Source organism: Stegodyphus dumicola, chromosome 12 (genome assembly GCF_044657685.1).
Source record: "Stegodyphus dumicola isolate Sdum_Otavi_A_Nest chromosome 12, ASM4465768v1".
Taxonomy (NCBI): Eukaryota; Metazoa; Arthropoda; class Arachnida; order Araneae; family Eresidae; genus Stegodyphus; species Stegodyphus dumicola.
The window spans coordinates 63,712,705-63,729,767 of record NC_140779.1 but is presented as its reverse complement, the minus strand read 5'-3'; the positions used below and the strand labels follow the sequence as shown (position 1 = coordinate 63,729,767).

General features: G+C 35.1%; 1 protein-coding gene across 2 annotated transcripts in view; it reads right to left on the bottom strand.

Annotated features, from left to right (window-relative positions):
- Positions 1 to 1,678: 1,678 nt before the first annotated feature.
- LOC118200031 (locomotion-related protein Hikaru genki-like) overlaps positions 1,679 to 17,063 on the bottom strand; it is a 292,672-nt gene continuing 277,287 nt past the window's right edge. For both annotated transcript variants that reach the window (XM_085806489.1, XM_085806488.1), the window contains one exon: positions 1,679 to 4,841. In XM_085806489.1, the coding sequence (XP_085662615.1) occupies positions 4,639 to 4,841 (203 nt within the window). In that variant the 3' untranslated portion in view covers positions 1,679 to 4,638. The remainder of the gene's footprint in view (positions 4,842 to 17,063) is intronic.

The following is a 17,063-nucleotide window of genomic DNA, read 5'->3' as shown; positions in this document are numbered from 1 at the left end:
GCTCTTCTAAGAAATGAAAGTTCTATCATAAGTTTTATGAGAACAGTCATCAAATGAAACTTTAGAATGAGTTTACATGATGTTGTGGAGAGCATCCATAACAAAGATTAGTTTTATGGATCAAAAATTTCTTTTTGATTGCTTTATATTTTTATTTATTGTTGGTTAGAAAAATAGCATCATTCAGAAGATGTGAAAAACAGTTAAGCATTTGTAACAAAAATGTCATTGACTGGGATAAATATTTAGAGATGTTTGCACAAAACATTTGGTAGCACCTGTTAAAAATCAAACTGGAGAACCTAATAAATATTATCAAAATCTACAAGAGTTTCTTTAGTTATAGGAAAAACAATGGCCAAAAGATAATAAACAGTGAACAGTAGCATGTGCTGTGAAACTAAAATTCCTAACTGTTATGACAAAACAACTTTGTAAAATATCATTAACCATGTAATATACAAGGTGTCTCGTAAATGTTATGACAAACTTCTGGGGAAGGCAGGGCACATAATAAGGATTAAGAGTTCCATAGGAAACTCATGCCCAGAAACGTCATTGTACGCTGCCTAGGGGTTCTGTATAGGAGAGTGCTAGTGGAAACTGAGGATTGCCTCATTCAAGCAGTAGGTACCATATGAAGAACATGGAACGCTATATAAACCGGGAGCTTGCAGAAAATGCAATGTATGAGATAGCTGAGGGTAATGGACGAACCGCTGCACACGTTTATCAAGAATGCTTCTCCGACAGACATCAACCATACCACAGTTGGTTTGCACCTTTGCTTCCCACATCGATGTATTAGGTGTTGAGGACCAGTTCCCTGGCCCCCCATGCTCACCAGATTTATCCAGCCTTGATTTCTTTTTGTGGGAAGCCATCAAAAGTGTCATGTATCATGATCCTGTTGTCTTTGAAATGGATCTCTTGGCAAGACTCGCCTGCACAGCTGCTACAATCAAAGAAACTCAGGGTGTGTTTTAACATGTCCGGCAGTCAATAGTCTATCAGTATCAGGCATGTTTGGTGTCTGATGGTGCAAACTTCGAGCATCTGTTATAACATTCAAGCTGTCATACACCATTTGTATTCATGACCAATAAATGTTTCAAATTAATCCATCTTGTTTCTTTTCCCATCTTCTACCTCTGCTACCACTTACCCTTGACATTTCTGGGCATGGGTTTCTCTGCAATTCTTAATCCTTATGATCTGCCCTACCTTCCCCAGAAGTTTGTCGCAACATTTATAGGATACCTTTTATAATGTTTACTGAAAGGAGAACACAAAAGCTATCTATTTAAAGCAGGATGTAAACATTTTGTTTTGAACTATTTTTGCAATTTTGTAAATCCCAAAACTGATTTCATACTCAACATATCGAGAGCTTGTTAAGATTAGCTAAATAGTAGCTAACAGCCTCAAAATCGATAGAGTTCCTTTCAAAATCTACCCAGACTAAGGTTGCTATTTTTGCATAATTTTAAATTGTGCATTGGTGTTCTTTCAGGTCAAGATCTACTATTGGTATTTATTACATGCACTTTATAAAATTTTTCCATGATTTCTTATGCGATTCTGTTACGACAAGTAATTAATCCTCTAGCTCATTACCCATATGTAACAAACAATATTTTAGTGATTATCCAGTGAAGTAAGTGTAACAAAATTATTTTCTGAAGAATAATTTATATTTAAATCACACATACAACATATTGTTAATATTTAACACCATATGTGACTGACTGTTTATGAACAGCAAATACATCAGTGCATGATTATAGTTTATGACATATCCAAAAATATAAATGGCAACATAATAATGGTTTAAAGTAAGACAATCAAAATGATAACAAAAATTTTACTTTTGAGATTATTGTTATGTGATACATAATAGTCATTAGAAACACAAAGGAATACAGTACATAAATTTATACAGTTGATTCTTGTTTTTACATACCTTACTGTTTTTATTTCAGCCCATTTAGGTTTATATAACTTTAAAGAAAATTTATTTTTAACCGACCTTTTTTCCCTTTGACTATATTACATCTTGTGCTCGGGATTTGTAACATTTGTGACATTGTTACTTGGCATCATTAATAAGCACATCATCCATTTACCCTCTTACTGTTATGAATTCAAATATGGACATCTATTTTTGTACTTTTATATATATCCAATATGACGAATATCAAACAGGATTTGGTTATTTCTGGTTTGACTGCATTTGAGGTGGCATCTATTTTTAATCAAATAGAAAGCTTTTCTTCACCTTAGCCAAATTCTTTTTATCTCGTCTATTCAATGCATAAACATGTAAAAGGTGTTTGATTTAATGCAAATTAGAAGATTAATTTTGCATTATTTATCTAAAATTAAATTATAATTTCCCAAAACTACGTTTTAATTGTTCTAGTGCAGTTTTATAATAATAGATGTATTAATTTTTTTCTCACAATACGATGTTTTAATAAACTAAATTTTCCATTATTTTGTTGACTTTCTAATAGCAGTTACAGTTCGGGAGTTGAAGATTTTTAGATAACGATCGTTCACTGTAGCCCAGAACTGGCTCCAGAATGATCCAGGATTGGTTCTTAGACTCAAAACAAACCTTAAATAAGGCAGTGAGTAGTGGCTTACTTAAATTAATCCAAGGAAGTTAAATAATTAAACCAGTCTTTGATTCCAGACTCAGGGCTCTTTCAAGGGACCCTTTGACATCAAAATAGGAGGCAAAAACATGATTTTGAGGAAGTATGGCATGATTCTGGGATACCAAATAGCTTGGGGCTCCTAGCCTAGGCCTTGTGAATTTAGTCTGATGGCAGACCCTGAATGTGGGGAGTTGTAAGACAACAATGTCATCTATGATTATCTTGAAGCTTGAGTACAATCTTTAGAATATACTGAGATGAAATTGTTGTATTTGTTTTTGAGTTTGGCTTTTCAAAACACTAGAATCGGATTAGAGTGGATAATTAAATATAATTTTTAAACATCAACCACTAAATATGGATGAATCTTAATGTTGAACCGGTTGTTATATTAAAATAAAAGAAAAAAAACTGTTGGAACATTAAAGAAGTTATAGGTTATGTGAAATTTTTCGTTTGTAAATATGAAATCATTCTCAAATAGCTCTAGTTCCAAGGTAAGTCTGGATTTGAAGAGTTACCATGATTTGCTGCTATTGATGCCCATAGCAACAAAATTTGCAGATGAATCTAATGACCACTGCAGTATTTTACAGTGATTAATTATAGAATATCGCGATGTGTTGTTCAAGTACAGTTTAGACTTAATTTCTGTGATTTTGAGAGTGAATCTCTTTGAGAACTGGTTAAACAAAATCTGACGTGTCATACTTGACCATTGCTTTTCTTTCTGGTGCTACAAGAAGCCTTGTTATTTTCACGATTTTGGGGACACTACTGTAGTAATAAATGAAATTGTTTAAAAGGTATTTTTCTTTGGTAATATTGTAGCCATTTCCTTTGTCTATATTTTCTTAGTTTAGTGCTACTATGAGATCTAAATGTTATTCACAGAAAATTTTAACACATTCATATGCTCACTGTTCTGTCAGTTACCACTGGCTCCCATGGTTTGATTTTTTTTTTTTTTTTTTTTAAGTAAAATAAGCCAAATGTTGCGAGAGAAAAATCAGTTAAAGGGTGTTTGACGATGATTGTGCTGTAGAGATTTATAGGCAGTTCAATTTTAATAGTTGAAAAATTTTTATATAACAGGTGCCTAGAATATGAAGTTTAATTTATGTAACATTTAACTTATCCAGTATTTATTAATTATTTATTGGCTATACAATTTAAGGTCCTTTTGAAAAATAAAAACTTGTATTTAGTGTAAAAGGTGAGTCTCGACTTTGAGACACTGAATTTAAAATAAAAAACTAATCGTTTTCAAATTGATGGATTTGCTTTAAAATATAATAGAACTTTTCTTTCGAAGTGTCTAACAGCCAAAAGTATGCAAAATCCCATTCGTCAAATGAGAATGATAACATGGCATAAATACAATTTTTTCTCATATTTTTATGAAAATGAGCTCTTAATTTGTCTCTCTAATTAAATTTGACAGCAATATTTTTTACCTTTTCAATTAGAAATTATTAAAAGGCTGAAAGGCTGAAGCTTAACTCTGAGGAAAATGTCAATGAAAAATGCAAATTCACCGTCAACTCGAAAGTAAACATTGACCTCAAACAAGAAAGCAGCCTCGGACTTAATGGAAGATTTTGTGACTGTTTACTTTGGGAGTTATTTTGTGTTAAATACTGCGTTCGCTTAGTTCTCTTACAAATCGTCGAAACTTTTTATCGGCTTCTAATGTCCCCATTCTTCACATATTAATCCTTTCAACGAGTACCTCTTACAACTCTCTACTGATGCAGAGGGAAATAATATATGTTATGTCAACTGACTTAATTATATGAGAATAGATTAAGACAGAATTTTTTTAAACATATAAATAAACTTCGAAATAGAGGTGCGTATGAGCATTCAGTAAAGAGTTTTGCAATGCCGTTTCTCGAAGGAGCTAATAAGTGAGTTGATAACCACAACTGATATTTTAAGATTATTGTGCGACGACATGTCACTTGCTGGTTGGTCATGAATGATGAAGGATGGGTCGACAGTGAGCCAAGGGGCTCGACCAATGCCCTGTGGAGGTGCAACGTAATCGTGGCGCTCCAAGAATGCGAAATCCTTCCAAACATTGCACTGTAACCATTTCTCCAATATCGTAATGAAACTTTGTTGGAACCACATGCCCATGCGCCGGTTCTCCTGGAAATTCACATGCAGGTTTACCTACGATAAGATATAATCATAAAGATATAATCATAAAGATAATGAGCAAAGACCTGTATTTTATAGCTTAAGAGAAAATTGAAAACAGAAAGCTGGGAAGTAACATCTATATCTAAGGTAACAAAGAACATAAATAATTTTTGGAAATTGCTGAAACGAAATATTGAATTAGATGGTTGTATGTATCCATCTGCCACTCTATAAGTATATGCAGTTAACTCCCGATTAACTGATGATGAATCAACCGGATTTTTTTTAACTTAATTTTATTTATTGCGAAATGATGGAAAATTTACTATTTCAAAACATCAGAATAAAGCAAAATTTGTACGAGAAATACAAAATGTTTGGTACAACAGCAGTGATCGCAGATGATGTCACAGTGTTTAGAAATTGTTTTTATCCGCAACAGTACGTGATTTATTGCACATAATTTGGAATATATAAACATTGTTAGCTCCTCTGTTAAAAATTAATTGCTAAATCTTAAAAATAAATTAGTGTGGGTATAGTCAGCAAATAGCCAGCGAGGTCTGAAGTCATCTGAGTTGCAGCCAGCAGCGCAGCGTGCAATGGAGTAGAGACGATTTCCAGACATGGAAGAGAACAGACGTGTTCTCCGTAAGCAAAGCTGACGAGCTATTATGCCAAAACGGCGTTGACTTGCCTTCTATGATGTTGGAAGGATAATTTTTCTCAGTGGTGTTATAGGAATCCACCAGCATCTGTGAATCTTGATCTTGTTCCCAGATCCAGCGATAAATGTAAAGACTGTGAATTGTTGATTATTACCTGAACTATTTGTCGACTTATCTTAGTCGTGGGGTTATCGCTTCCTTATGCCAGTTTCATTTATTACCAGCTATAATGTTCATTTCATCTTTTATTATCTTTTCATTCCATCTTAAGGTAAATTTATAAATTAATTAGGTTATACTTATCTCGTGCTCTGTATGCATATAACCTCACACTAGGTCCACAGCTATTAATCTTTTGCTTCCCATTAATTTCTATCGAAATACGAGAATAATATACATAAAAAAAAAATCTCAAAAGTTTCGGATTTTAAAGGTCTCCCCAAAAGGTTCATCAAAGGTTTTTAATGCTCTCGCTCAGCTCGCAGTCTGCATTGTAAACTACTTCATTCACTCCTGATAATCCATTTGTTTTGCCTTGTTTAGTTTCATTGTTAAGCATCATTTTCTTCATGCTTACGCAACAGCTAATACAATTCAACAGCAAAACAAAAAATAAAATGTTTAATTTAACAGAATTTAGAATACCCAATGCAGTGTTAAGTGTTGGCATATATTTTTATATTTTTTCTCAGTTTATCAAAACAATGTGTGGTTTTTCTAGAAAAAAATTAAAAAAATGTCTTCTAAATATTAAGGCTTTGTGTGTTGACTTTATTTATTAAATATTACAGTCTTTGCACTTACGCCAAATAAAATTCAATTCAATAATAAAATCACCTGATATTTAAAAACAGCATATATTTAGAATTTTCGATAGACAGTCTCGCATGCTGGAGATAAAATTTTTTATTTTGTTTAGTATTGGCACTGCTCGCTTTCAGATCTTTGAGTTTGTTAATAACAAATTCGTTAACGTTTTACAAAATATGAAACAGATAATAAAACCAACTCGAAATTCAAAATTCGAGTCTCTAGGTACCGTCGTTTTTTCACACTGCGAAAAACATTCATACGTTCATGCAGATTCTTCAGTATTTAATTTCTTAAAAAATAATATTTGGTGGCAGCAATTTGAAAAGTGATACGCCCTTTATAGTAATCCCGTTTCGAGACTAACAGTCCCGTTAGCCCAATGCAAAACCGTTTCGAGACTAACAGTCCATTTGGGCTAACGTACGTTTTGGCCTAAAAATTTTTTTTCCGAAGTATGTTCTTGTTTTGAGCGCTGATTTAGTTTACTTTTAATAAATGAACTTATTCAGCAAATTTAAGTGTTTCAAAATTCTGGTAAAATTATAGTTAATAATTTTATTTAATTATAATATGGGTTATTTCTGTTTTCAATTTTTTAAAATTGTTATAGAAGTGAAGTGTTTTTTAATTGAATTTCGGACGGATTTTGAGTTAATCAAATCATCCACTGTATTACATCTTCAATCAGAAATCTACTGCATATTTTTATTTAAAGTGTAAAGAGTTGGGAAATAAGCTGATATAAATAAAACCAAAACTGTCGGTTTAAACCATCCTCTTTATTTTACGGGGTGGGGGGGACATTCAGAAATCTAGCTCTTTTAATAACCTTTATTTGTCACTCAGTTCTGATAATCAACATAAAATATGTAATTAAACACTTCAGGAACATTCGTACATATGTGTAAGTTTAGTATTGGTGCGTGCGTAGGATTGAATGCACACAGTTGATAATAGATAACTAATAGATTAAATGCACACAGAAACTATGGTAGCTTGTAGAAACATTAGGTTATTTTAAGCAGAAGACATAAAAAATGAGCAATGCCCTCGCCGGAACTCGAACCTCTCGAATATGCTCCGAGCGTACTGTCCATTACACCATGAAAGCACGCTAAGAAGGTGGGAGAATTACTTTATAAGCTTTATAAAAATTATTTTACCAAAAGCAACACTTTACAGTTTTGGAACTTTTGATAAAAATATTTGTACAATTCTTCTCAGTATCACAGAGTACATTCAGTAGTTACACTTCAAACTACTAAGAATGCTAAACACAACGCAACGCAAAGCGCATGTAAAGAGCAAAGCTTAACGGAGATATCTCAGTAAAACTGAGATACTCAGTAAACTGATCCTCTTCCCCGGTCTTACGTAGTTTTTTCCCCAGGCCGCTGAAAAATCTCCAGTACTTACCACTTCTCTAAATTACAGGAAGGCATATGAAGGCCCGATATGGTTACAGTTACACATAGGCATCGATTACAGTTATGCAATAACAGTACCACAGCTATACAGGGACCGGACCAAAATGTCGCCAAATAGTTCCCAAGTCTTGCTACTTTTGGCGATTTCTCGCCAAATTTAGAGACAAACCATCGGCAGCGTGGCGACGGTTTGTCTATGGCTGTCTCGCCAATATAGCGAGATGGCCATGTGTACCTAAGTGTTAAATAGACTTGACCTTGTAATCTTATTTTTACGTTAGAGCTTCGTCTCTTCTAAGCATTTAATGTTACATTATACAAAAAATATTACAATTTCACTAAAATTATTTACATATGTGAAAAATTCGTAATAGTATTTTCCCCCCTTTTTTTTTGTTTTGTTCTTTGCAACGAATACTAATTTAAGTAATAATAATTAAAAAAAAAAAAATCTGTTGGAGAACTCTACAGAATCTCTCAACAATAAAAATTTTAAAAAAATTCTTTGTATAGTAATGCTGATAATACACTGGTTATCATAAATTAAGGAAAAATCACGATTACTAAAAAAATTACCAGACAATTATGGTAGTATAGAAATTAGCACATGTATAAAATGAACAAATCGAAGGTGTCAGTTTGCTATAGGAAAAGTACTTTCAATATGGAATATGGTCTCCTCTAGAAGCAACACAGCGATGCGTGATGCTTTCAATTATGCGGTCTATCAGTTCCATAGGAAGCGAGAGCCACTGCTCTTGCAAAGCAGTTGCAAGCGCGGCAATGGTCTGAGGGAGCGGATTGAGAGCAGCTAGACGTCTCTAAAGCATCCCAAACGTGCTCGATACGATTCAAGTCCGGGGATCGAACTGGCCACTCCATGCGCATAATTGTTTCCTGTTGAAGATAATCATCTACGATGCGAGCCCTGTGTGGTCTTGCGTTATCGTCCTGTAGCAGGAAAGCATCACCTATTGCCCTGGCATATGGGCACACATAAACATCAAGGATGTCATCTCTATAAATTCGAGCATTCACGGTTCTCCATGGAAAGACATGGAGGTCTGTGCGTCCACCCAAAGAGATGCCACCGCAAACACAGACACTGCCTTTTCCGTATGCATCTCTTTCACGGATGATAACGGGTTCTAGGTTTTCTCCATATCAAATAACGCATACTATCGCTTTATAGACTAAACCTGGACTCATCTGTAAAGAGAACAGCCCTCCACTGATCAGGCGTCCAGTGGACATGTTGTCGTGCCTACTGCAAACGGTCCCTCCTATGGCGTGACGTGAGCGGCACGCAAATGGCTGGTCGTCTCGCATGCAGACCACCTTCGTGAAGCCTTCTACGCACAGTTGACGTTGACACCAACCTTCCGGTGACTGCAGCAAGGGAGGATCGAAGAAGAGTCGGAGTAGCGGTTCTTTCCTGTGTGCGCTTAATGTCAAATATCGGTCATCGGCGCTCGTCGTAGAAGTTGGCCGTCGTTGGCTTAACCTCCTACATGCCGAATCTGTGGTTTGAAATCGCCTCCAAGGCCTATGAACCACAGAAGGACTCATATTTAGCCATCTGGCCACTTCTTTTTGACTTTATCCTGCCTCTAGTCTCCCAATGGCTTTCCATCGTAGTTCTGCAGACAAATGATGCCTGGATGTCATTGTTACGAATTGGCTATCTCACATTTCTGATGTCACTATCACAGTAAAATACCTGGCTAAATAAAACAGCTGGCTTTCAAACATGGACTTTTAGTCTCCTCTCAGATGACGTATTCCGAGTGCAGCGCCACTAATTTGCATTCTGCAGTTTTACTCAGCTACTCTTACTTGGCAACATATTCAAATTTTACATGGTTTGGCTTATTTTTGAGGGAGTTATCGCTATTTTTGTGATTTTTCCTTAATTTATGATAACCAATGTATTCGAGCCTATTTGATAACTATTGCTTTGCTTCTGAAATCAGACTAGACTGTGGAAGTCAATAAATTAAAAAAAAAAAATAGAATTTGAAAATATTCCGAGATATGATGATAAAAATTGTATGAGACGGACTCGTTGCATTTAGGAAAAAAAAAAAATGTAAAAAGGTGGTATGCTTTCTCTAAAACTATGAAATGTATTGATTTCTAGTTTGTTATTAATATCCAGCGTCCACATTATGTGGGCATTTTTTCTTTTCTTTTACCCTTTCCTTTTCTTCTTTCACCCACTTTTTCTTTCTTTCTTTCTTTCTTTCTTTTTTTTTTTTTGTTTGTTGCTTTGCCAGTTTTGTTTCCTGTTTTCAATTTTGTTTTGCTGGCAGTAGGAAATAAATAAAACCTAATTAAACAAATTCAAAAAATTTCTTGCACTTTAAAAAATTTGTTCTGAAGAGGTTAAAAATCAATTATCGCACTAAAACCTATTTTTCCTCCAAAGTTCTATATTTTCTAAATAGAAAACTGAATGCGTTTATGAAAGAGATCAGGAATACACTTCTGAATATATACTTTATTTCTTTTCATGGTATTTAGCATTGCTTTATTACTTCTAGCTATTAAGAGATATCTCTTTATTATTATTAGCCCACCAGCGGCCGAGCGGTAAAGTCGCTTTGCTGGCAACACTGGTAGTTCGGTCCGAGGTTCGAATCCCGCGAACGGGCTGGCTGCATGGGCGTTTTCGTGGTTTTCCCCATGTGTAACGTGTATACGAGCCAGTTCCCCTTAGAAAGTCCTCCACGAAGGCATCCCTCCCCTTAGGCAGATAGCCCTCGAGGCTTTACCATAATCACACACACACTTTATTATTATTAGGCTAGAAGAGAAGTCAGAGATTACAGGCTAGAAGAGAACGCCTTCAGTATCTATCCACTTGCTAGCATTATAACTTAAATACTTTCACTACGAGAACAGGAATTGAGAAATGCGAAAATTCCTTAGATTCTCCTCCATTTAAAAGCAGATTTGAGAGAGATTGAAAGTGATGACCAATAACTGATCATCACATTTTAGTTTGCGCACCACTATAGAAACATTTTTATCTTTTTCATAGCCAAGAAGCATCATCATGCCCGCTGCCCTGAATATTTCGTCGCGAAAATTTAATCTTTACTTTAATCTTACATCTTATAGTGTCATATGCCAATGAGCCTATTAATCTGTAAAATCTTTCCTTTCCGCTTTTTGCTTTAGTGTCGTATTTATGCGTTATAAAATTAAAAAAATAATAATAATACCAAAAAATATATAAAATTAAAAAATACAAAAAAAATTTCAAAATCATAAAACTTCCAAAAAAAAAATCAAAACTTGATTTTTCCTATCCCTAAACTTTCTCGAGCTAATGTAGCTAGCTCCCTCTAGTGTGCATCATGATAACCAATTATGCAATTTTCCTATTTCTGCTCACTACTTAGATATTTTTCTGATGTGGAGGTACATGGTTTTGAACCATAGGCACTCCGTAACGTATAATCATTGGCATTGGCATCAACTGTGTCCTCGTCATGATTCGAACCACTGATCTTCCAACTACTTGATGTATGTATTTCAATCAGTAAAACACCAAATATTCAGACGAATTAACTATTTGGTTTAATCAAGAACATAGCCTTGAACACTGCTATTTATATTTCGTTATACATTCTATCAAAATGGTTTTATAAAACCAGAACTAATCATATATATTTTCATATTACTATTTCAGTTTCTATGAACAGCATAATTAATGGCATAGAAATAAATACACTATTTCTTTACAGTATGTTTATTCGTATTCTATCGAAGTATTTATTTAGTATGCTCAGAAACAAAAGATTTTAATGCAATGCGACGCAGGGAATTCTGGGTAATAAAAATATCGGTAATGTTAAAATCCAATGCTGGAAAAAGGGAATTTTTACTACTTTAGTTTTAATCAAATGCAAGCATAAATTGAGATTATTAACAGCTTGTCTTGTGAAGAATGCAATTCTGAAAATCCTGTCTCATACATAGAAAACATTTGAAGTAACGAAATACTTTTGCTGCACGAAATAAATTTATGGAATTAATTTCGGCCACATAAATAAGTCATTTTTAATAGGGGATTTACTTTCTATTTCTTGACTTATTAATAGATAGGGATTTAGAACTTTTGCTTATATTAAAAAGGAGACTTGTTCTTTCTGAGATTTTTTCTTCTTTACGAAATAGAAAATTAAACCATAAAATGAAGTAACTCCCCATTTTTTAATATAAATCTTTATTGCACGCTTTTATTTATTTATTTTGTAATATCTGAAATCACATTTTATTGTTTTCATTATGCGACAGGTAAAAATTTCTTCTCTGAAAAGTAGCTGGTACACTGACTACCAATAAGTATTTGGACACCTGTGATAGAAAAGAAAAACTAACTTTATTGAAAATCAATAGTTGGTAGAGCCTGCACGAGAGGTAATTAATCAGTAGTTGGTAGAAAATCAATAGTTGGTAGAGCCTGCATCGTGCACCCTCCGGGGCATACTTTCCACAAGTCTTTGTATGACAGCTAGTGGTATTTTCTTCCACTCGGCTTGGAGAAGACATAGAAGTTCCTTCACCGATTTTGCACGGGTAGTGCGCCCCTGAATTCGGCGATGCAACTCGTCCCAGAGGTTCTCGATAGGGTTCAGTTCTGGACTCTGGGCAGGTCAGTCCATTCGATGAACTCCATTGGCACCATGCCAAGCCTTGGTTAACGTCGAAACATGACAACTGGCATTGTCGTCCTGAAAGTAACAGGGGTCCAACCCGTAAAACTGCCACAACGTAGGAAGCACATTGTCATCCAAAATAGTGCAGTAGGCATCGGAATTGAGCTTACCATAAATGGGGACCAAGGGTCCCAGCCCATACCAGGAGAAACACCCCCAGACCATAATTCCACCTCCGCCGAACTTGACTGTTGGCACAATGCATTCTGGCAGGAGACGTTCTCCAGGTAGACCCCAGACCCGGCCACCTGAACGGTAAAGGGTGAACCTTGATTCGTTACTCCAAAGAACCCGTTTCCACTGATCTACGGTCCAATTTCGATGTGCTTTGCACTACATTAACCGAGCAGCGCGGTTGGACTTTGTGATCAAAGGCTTATGGGCAGCAGCACGACCATGAAAACCAAGCAGATGTGCTTCCTTACGGATGGTATTCATTTAAACAATACTCCCGGATGCCTGTTGAAACTCCTCGCGGATGGGGGCCATCGGTTGGGTGCGGTTCTTCCGAATTTCTCTGGACAGCATCGGTCTCTATCTCCCAGTTTCGTTGGTCTGCCGACTCGGGGCACATTCCGACAATCACCGCTCATCTTCCACTTCTTAATCACATAGGCCACTGTCGATTTTGGGTACTTCAGATCGCTAGATATGTTCCTTAAGGATCGGCCACATTTGTGATACCCGATAATTATACCTTTCTCGAAATCAGAGAGCTCCGAACTGCGAGGCATCTTGCATTCGACTAAAGCCGATGCTGTTTCCTACACGATATATACCGGCGGAGTCCGTGACGTACCTTAGGACCGCTGATATCGTCAATTGCATAGGTGTCCAAATACTTATTGGTAGTCAGTGTACCAATCGACGAGATATAAATTCTTTCATCTATGTGAAACAAAATATGGTTATATTTTACTCTTACGTTTATCATGTTTTAAAGTTTGTTCTTCAGAAACCTTTCTTTCTTAGCAACCCAGCAATTTGAAATCTCTTTCTGACGGAGGATTTCCTCCCAGTCATTGACAAAGCTTTTAAAACATTTTCCTGTCGCCATCATAAAAGCTATTTCACGTTTCGATTGTAAAATCATTTAGTATATTTTTATGTATTAAAATTTCCGCGAATAAAAATTCTGTATTATTTTCTAACTATTCTGATGTTGTTAATATAGTACATAGCAGCACGTTTATTCTGTGTAATATACAATATTATATTTAATATATATGAATAAGAAAACATTTCTTTTAATTTTATTGTGTTTCAGACCTAAATTGAATATTTTGAGCCTCTTGTGATTTAAACGGCGCTCGATTTGCTCTTTACAGTTAGTGAGCATGAGGTCAACTTATCAGCATGAGGTCGAAAACATCTCGAAACCTTGAAATTCTCCTTCCCCATTCCTCTTAGGGAGAATTTCCGCAACTGGTAGGAATTCAAAGCTGTTAATTATTTATAATTCCATATAATATCTATCTCGATTAGTTCTTATGTATGTCTGCATCAAAAGAAAAATCTAATGGAATAATAAAGTTCTGTAGTACCATTCAGATTGCAACCGTCTGCAGACTTCTTATATACAGTGGCTCACATTTGCTTTCGGACACTTGTGTTTTCGAAATTTATTTGCACAGATCTTGTACTAAATATTAAAGCACAGACACCAAATTATTTTCTACTATATTAGTTTCCTCTATATTAAGATTTGCTTGTTACAAAATAAACATGATTAAAAATTATTCTTTGCAATAAAATAATTTACTCCAAAAGTGTTGATCAGTAACCTCACGTATTAGTAATTCGGGCACTCGAACGTTTTGTTGAGATGTTTTTTTGATGACTATATTTCTTGTTACGTTTTAATTAATACATTAATTTATTTAATAATTAATTTTAATTAATACATTAAATAAAAATACACTAGAAGAATACGTCTGCACTTGAAAATAGCAAAATATGTTAACAATTCCATATCTGAAGTGAAGGCAAAGTACTACAAGTTAATGATAAATACTTTTCGAAATATAACTATTCATTGTTTTAAAGATGGTAAAAGTACTCAAAATATTCAAAAGATCCTTGATGCCTATCTTGGTTTACCTATCTTTGATGTATTAAAACGATAGACGTGGAACTGTCCAAAATAAGCTGAAGTCCGGGCCACAATCCAAGCTAACACAAAAGAATCAGATTTATCCTATGAAAAATCTAGCAAAACTAAAATATTAGTGCTGTAAAACCTGCAGCCGCTTAAGAAGCGAAGATTGCATAAAAAGTTAATCTTGAAATTGTTAGAAGAAAATTGGAGCATAAGGCTGCAGTGGATGATCAGCAAGAAGAAAATTCTTCAACAAGAAAACAGTGAAAATACACCTGGCGTTTGAAAAATTCATGGTAAACAAAGATTTACCATATTGAAATAATGTTATATTTGCAGAAGAGTCAAAATTTAATACATTTGGTTTCGATAGACAAATTGCTGTGAAGCGAAAGCCAAATGAAGAATTGAATCCGAAGAACCTACTGCCTGTTATTAAGCGTGTGGGTGGAAGCATTACTGGTAAGGATATGTCACGCTGCTTCTGAAATGGATACGTTTTATAGAAAATTCCATGGATCAGCATAAAAATGTAAATATTCCTAATGAAAATCTGAAAGCATTTACAAGAAAACGTAAAATGTAAAAGACACTCAAGTTCTATCAATATAACGATCCTAAACATGCAGCCCTAAATGTTAGCTTATGGTTATTTATACAGCTGAAGTGTTCAAAACTTTTCCATATTCTTCGGATTTTGTCATATAGATTACATATAGAGTTAGTTGGAGAAAAGAATAGGTAAACAACACATTTTTTCAATAGCTCTGTTAAAAGCAATTCTTACGGAGGAATGGAATATTCTTACTCAAAAAAGTTAAATCAATGCCAAAGTACATGAAAAGTGTAACTTTAGCTAAAGGATATCTAGCGAAGTATTTTCATGTTTTCATTAGATATCAACTGTTTGTTCAAAGTACCCGAATACTTATATAAGTTCATTTTTAGAAATTTTCGGGTAAACTATTTTTTTTTTTTACCCAAAACATTTTGAATAACTTGTAGAGACATTAGGTTTTTTTCGGAGAGCAGGAGAGATGAAAAATGAGCAATGACCTCGCCGGGACTCTAATCTCGGACCTCTCGAAAGCGCGCCGAGCTTGCTGACCATGACAGCACGAAAGCGGGAGAAATATCTTATAAACTTTTCTGAAACAAGCAAGTTTTTTAAAAAAAGATGATTGATAACATACGGGAAAGAAAACTACTCGCGAAGGTATCAGGGCATTAAGATATTTCTGTAATTTTTCTTCGTATTTGGAAAGGTTTGTTTCATAGAGTTCGGAGCCTGCAGAATTCCTATTTATAGTTTACATGTCATGGTTGAAGTTATCCTGTCTAGTACGGTGATTAGTTGTATGGTAACCACTGGTACCATATCGTTGGCGCCATATAATTGGTGTCTTATCGTTGGTGCCGTAACAGTGGTCCTACATCGTCGAGACGAGCTTCGAATCTCGTAGAGCATTTGCGGCATAGAAACACTTAAAATAAGTCATTTCGGTAATATTTAGTAACTGATATTTGCAAATAAAACTGAAAAACACAAGTATCCAAAACAAAGGTGAACTACTGTAACTTCATTTAAACGGCAATGAGCATTTTTAATTATTTAAAATGTACATTGAAATTACATATTTAAAAAGTAAATTTGGTACTTTCATTATTTACTATGCCATTTTATGTTCAAATGAGGAACACAAGTTACGATTAGCAAGGACACACTCGTTGCGTACCGGTGTTCAGCGGGTATCGTCATCCCCTCGTTCATTTCTCCATTTCCATCAAAATATTGGACATGAACAACTCCAAGAATCCCATGAACAACTCCAAGAGAATGGCACAACATAACTGAGTTTATTAATGCAAGATGGCCTTGGTTACAAATACAATACTTTGGTGTGAGCATAAAGTAGTAAGTTAAATCCAAGCATCGTATATGCATTAAGAGTAAACAGTATTACGTAAACAAGATAGAACAAGCATCACTATGTAATGAGCTAGTAAACTCATTACGTGCATAGAGATGAAAGCTAATGCATAGGAAAATAAAAACTATTTTAGCTAACAAAAATTAATATAAGAACTAGAAGGGAAAGAATGATTAAAAGTTACAATCGATCTTTTCAAACTATTTATAACTGTTCTTTTGGAGGGGGTGAAGGCCCACATAGCACAAAAACATCCTTGGGATATCCCAAGGATGTTGCTCGCGGGATATGCGCACATCCTTAGGACATCCCGGAATATCCCGCGAACCTCCTAAACACCTCCTCCCGAGTGCTTAATGTCACATCCCGGGATATCCTCAGGACATCCTAACCAAGTCCCATCGACAGCGTGCGGGAGGTTATTAGGATTTAAAGTCCTACTTACTACATCCTCAGGACATCCCGTAATATCCCAATTTCCTCCTAAACTCATCCTCTTGAGCGCTTAATGTCACATCCCAGTATATCCTTAGGACATCCTATCTACGTCTCACCGACAGCGTATGGGATGTTATCAGGATTTGAAAC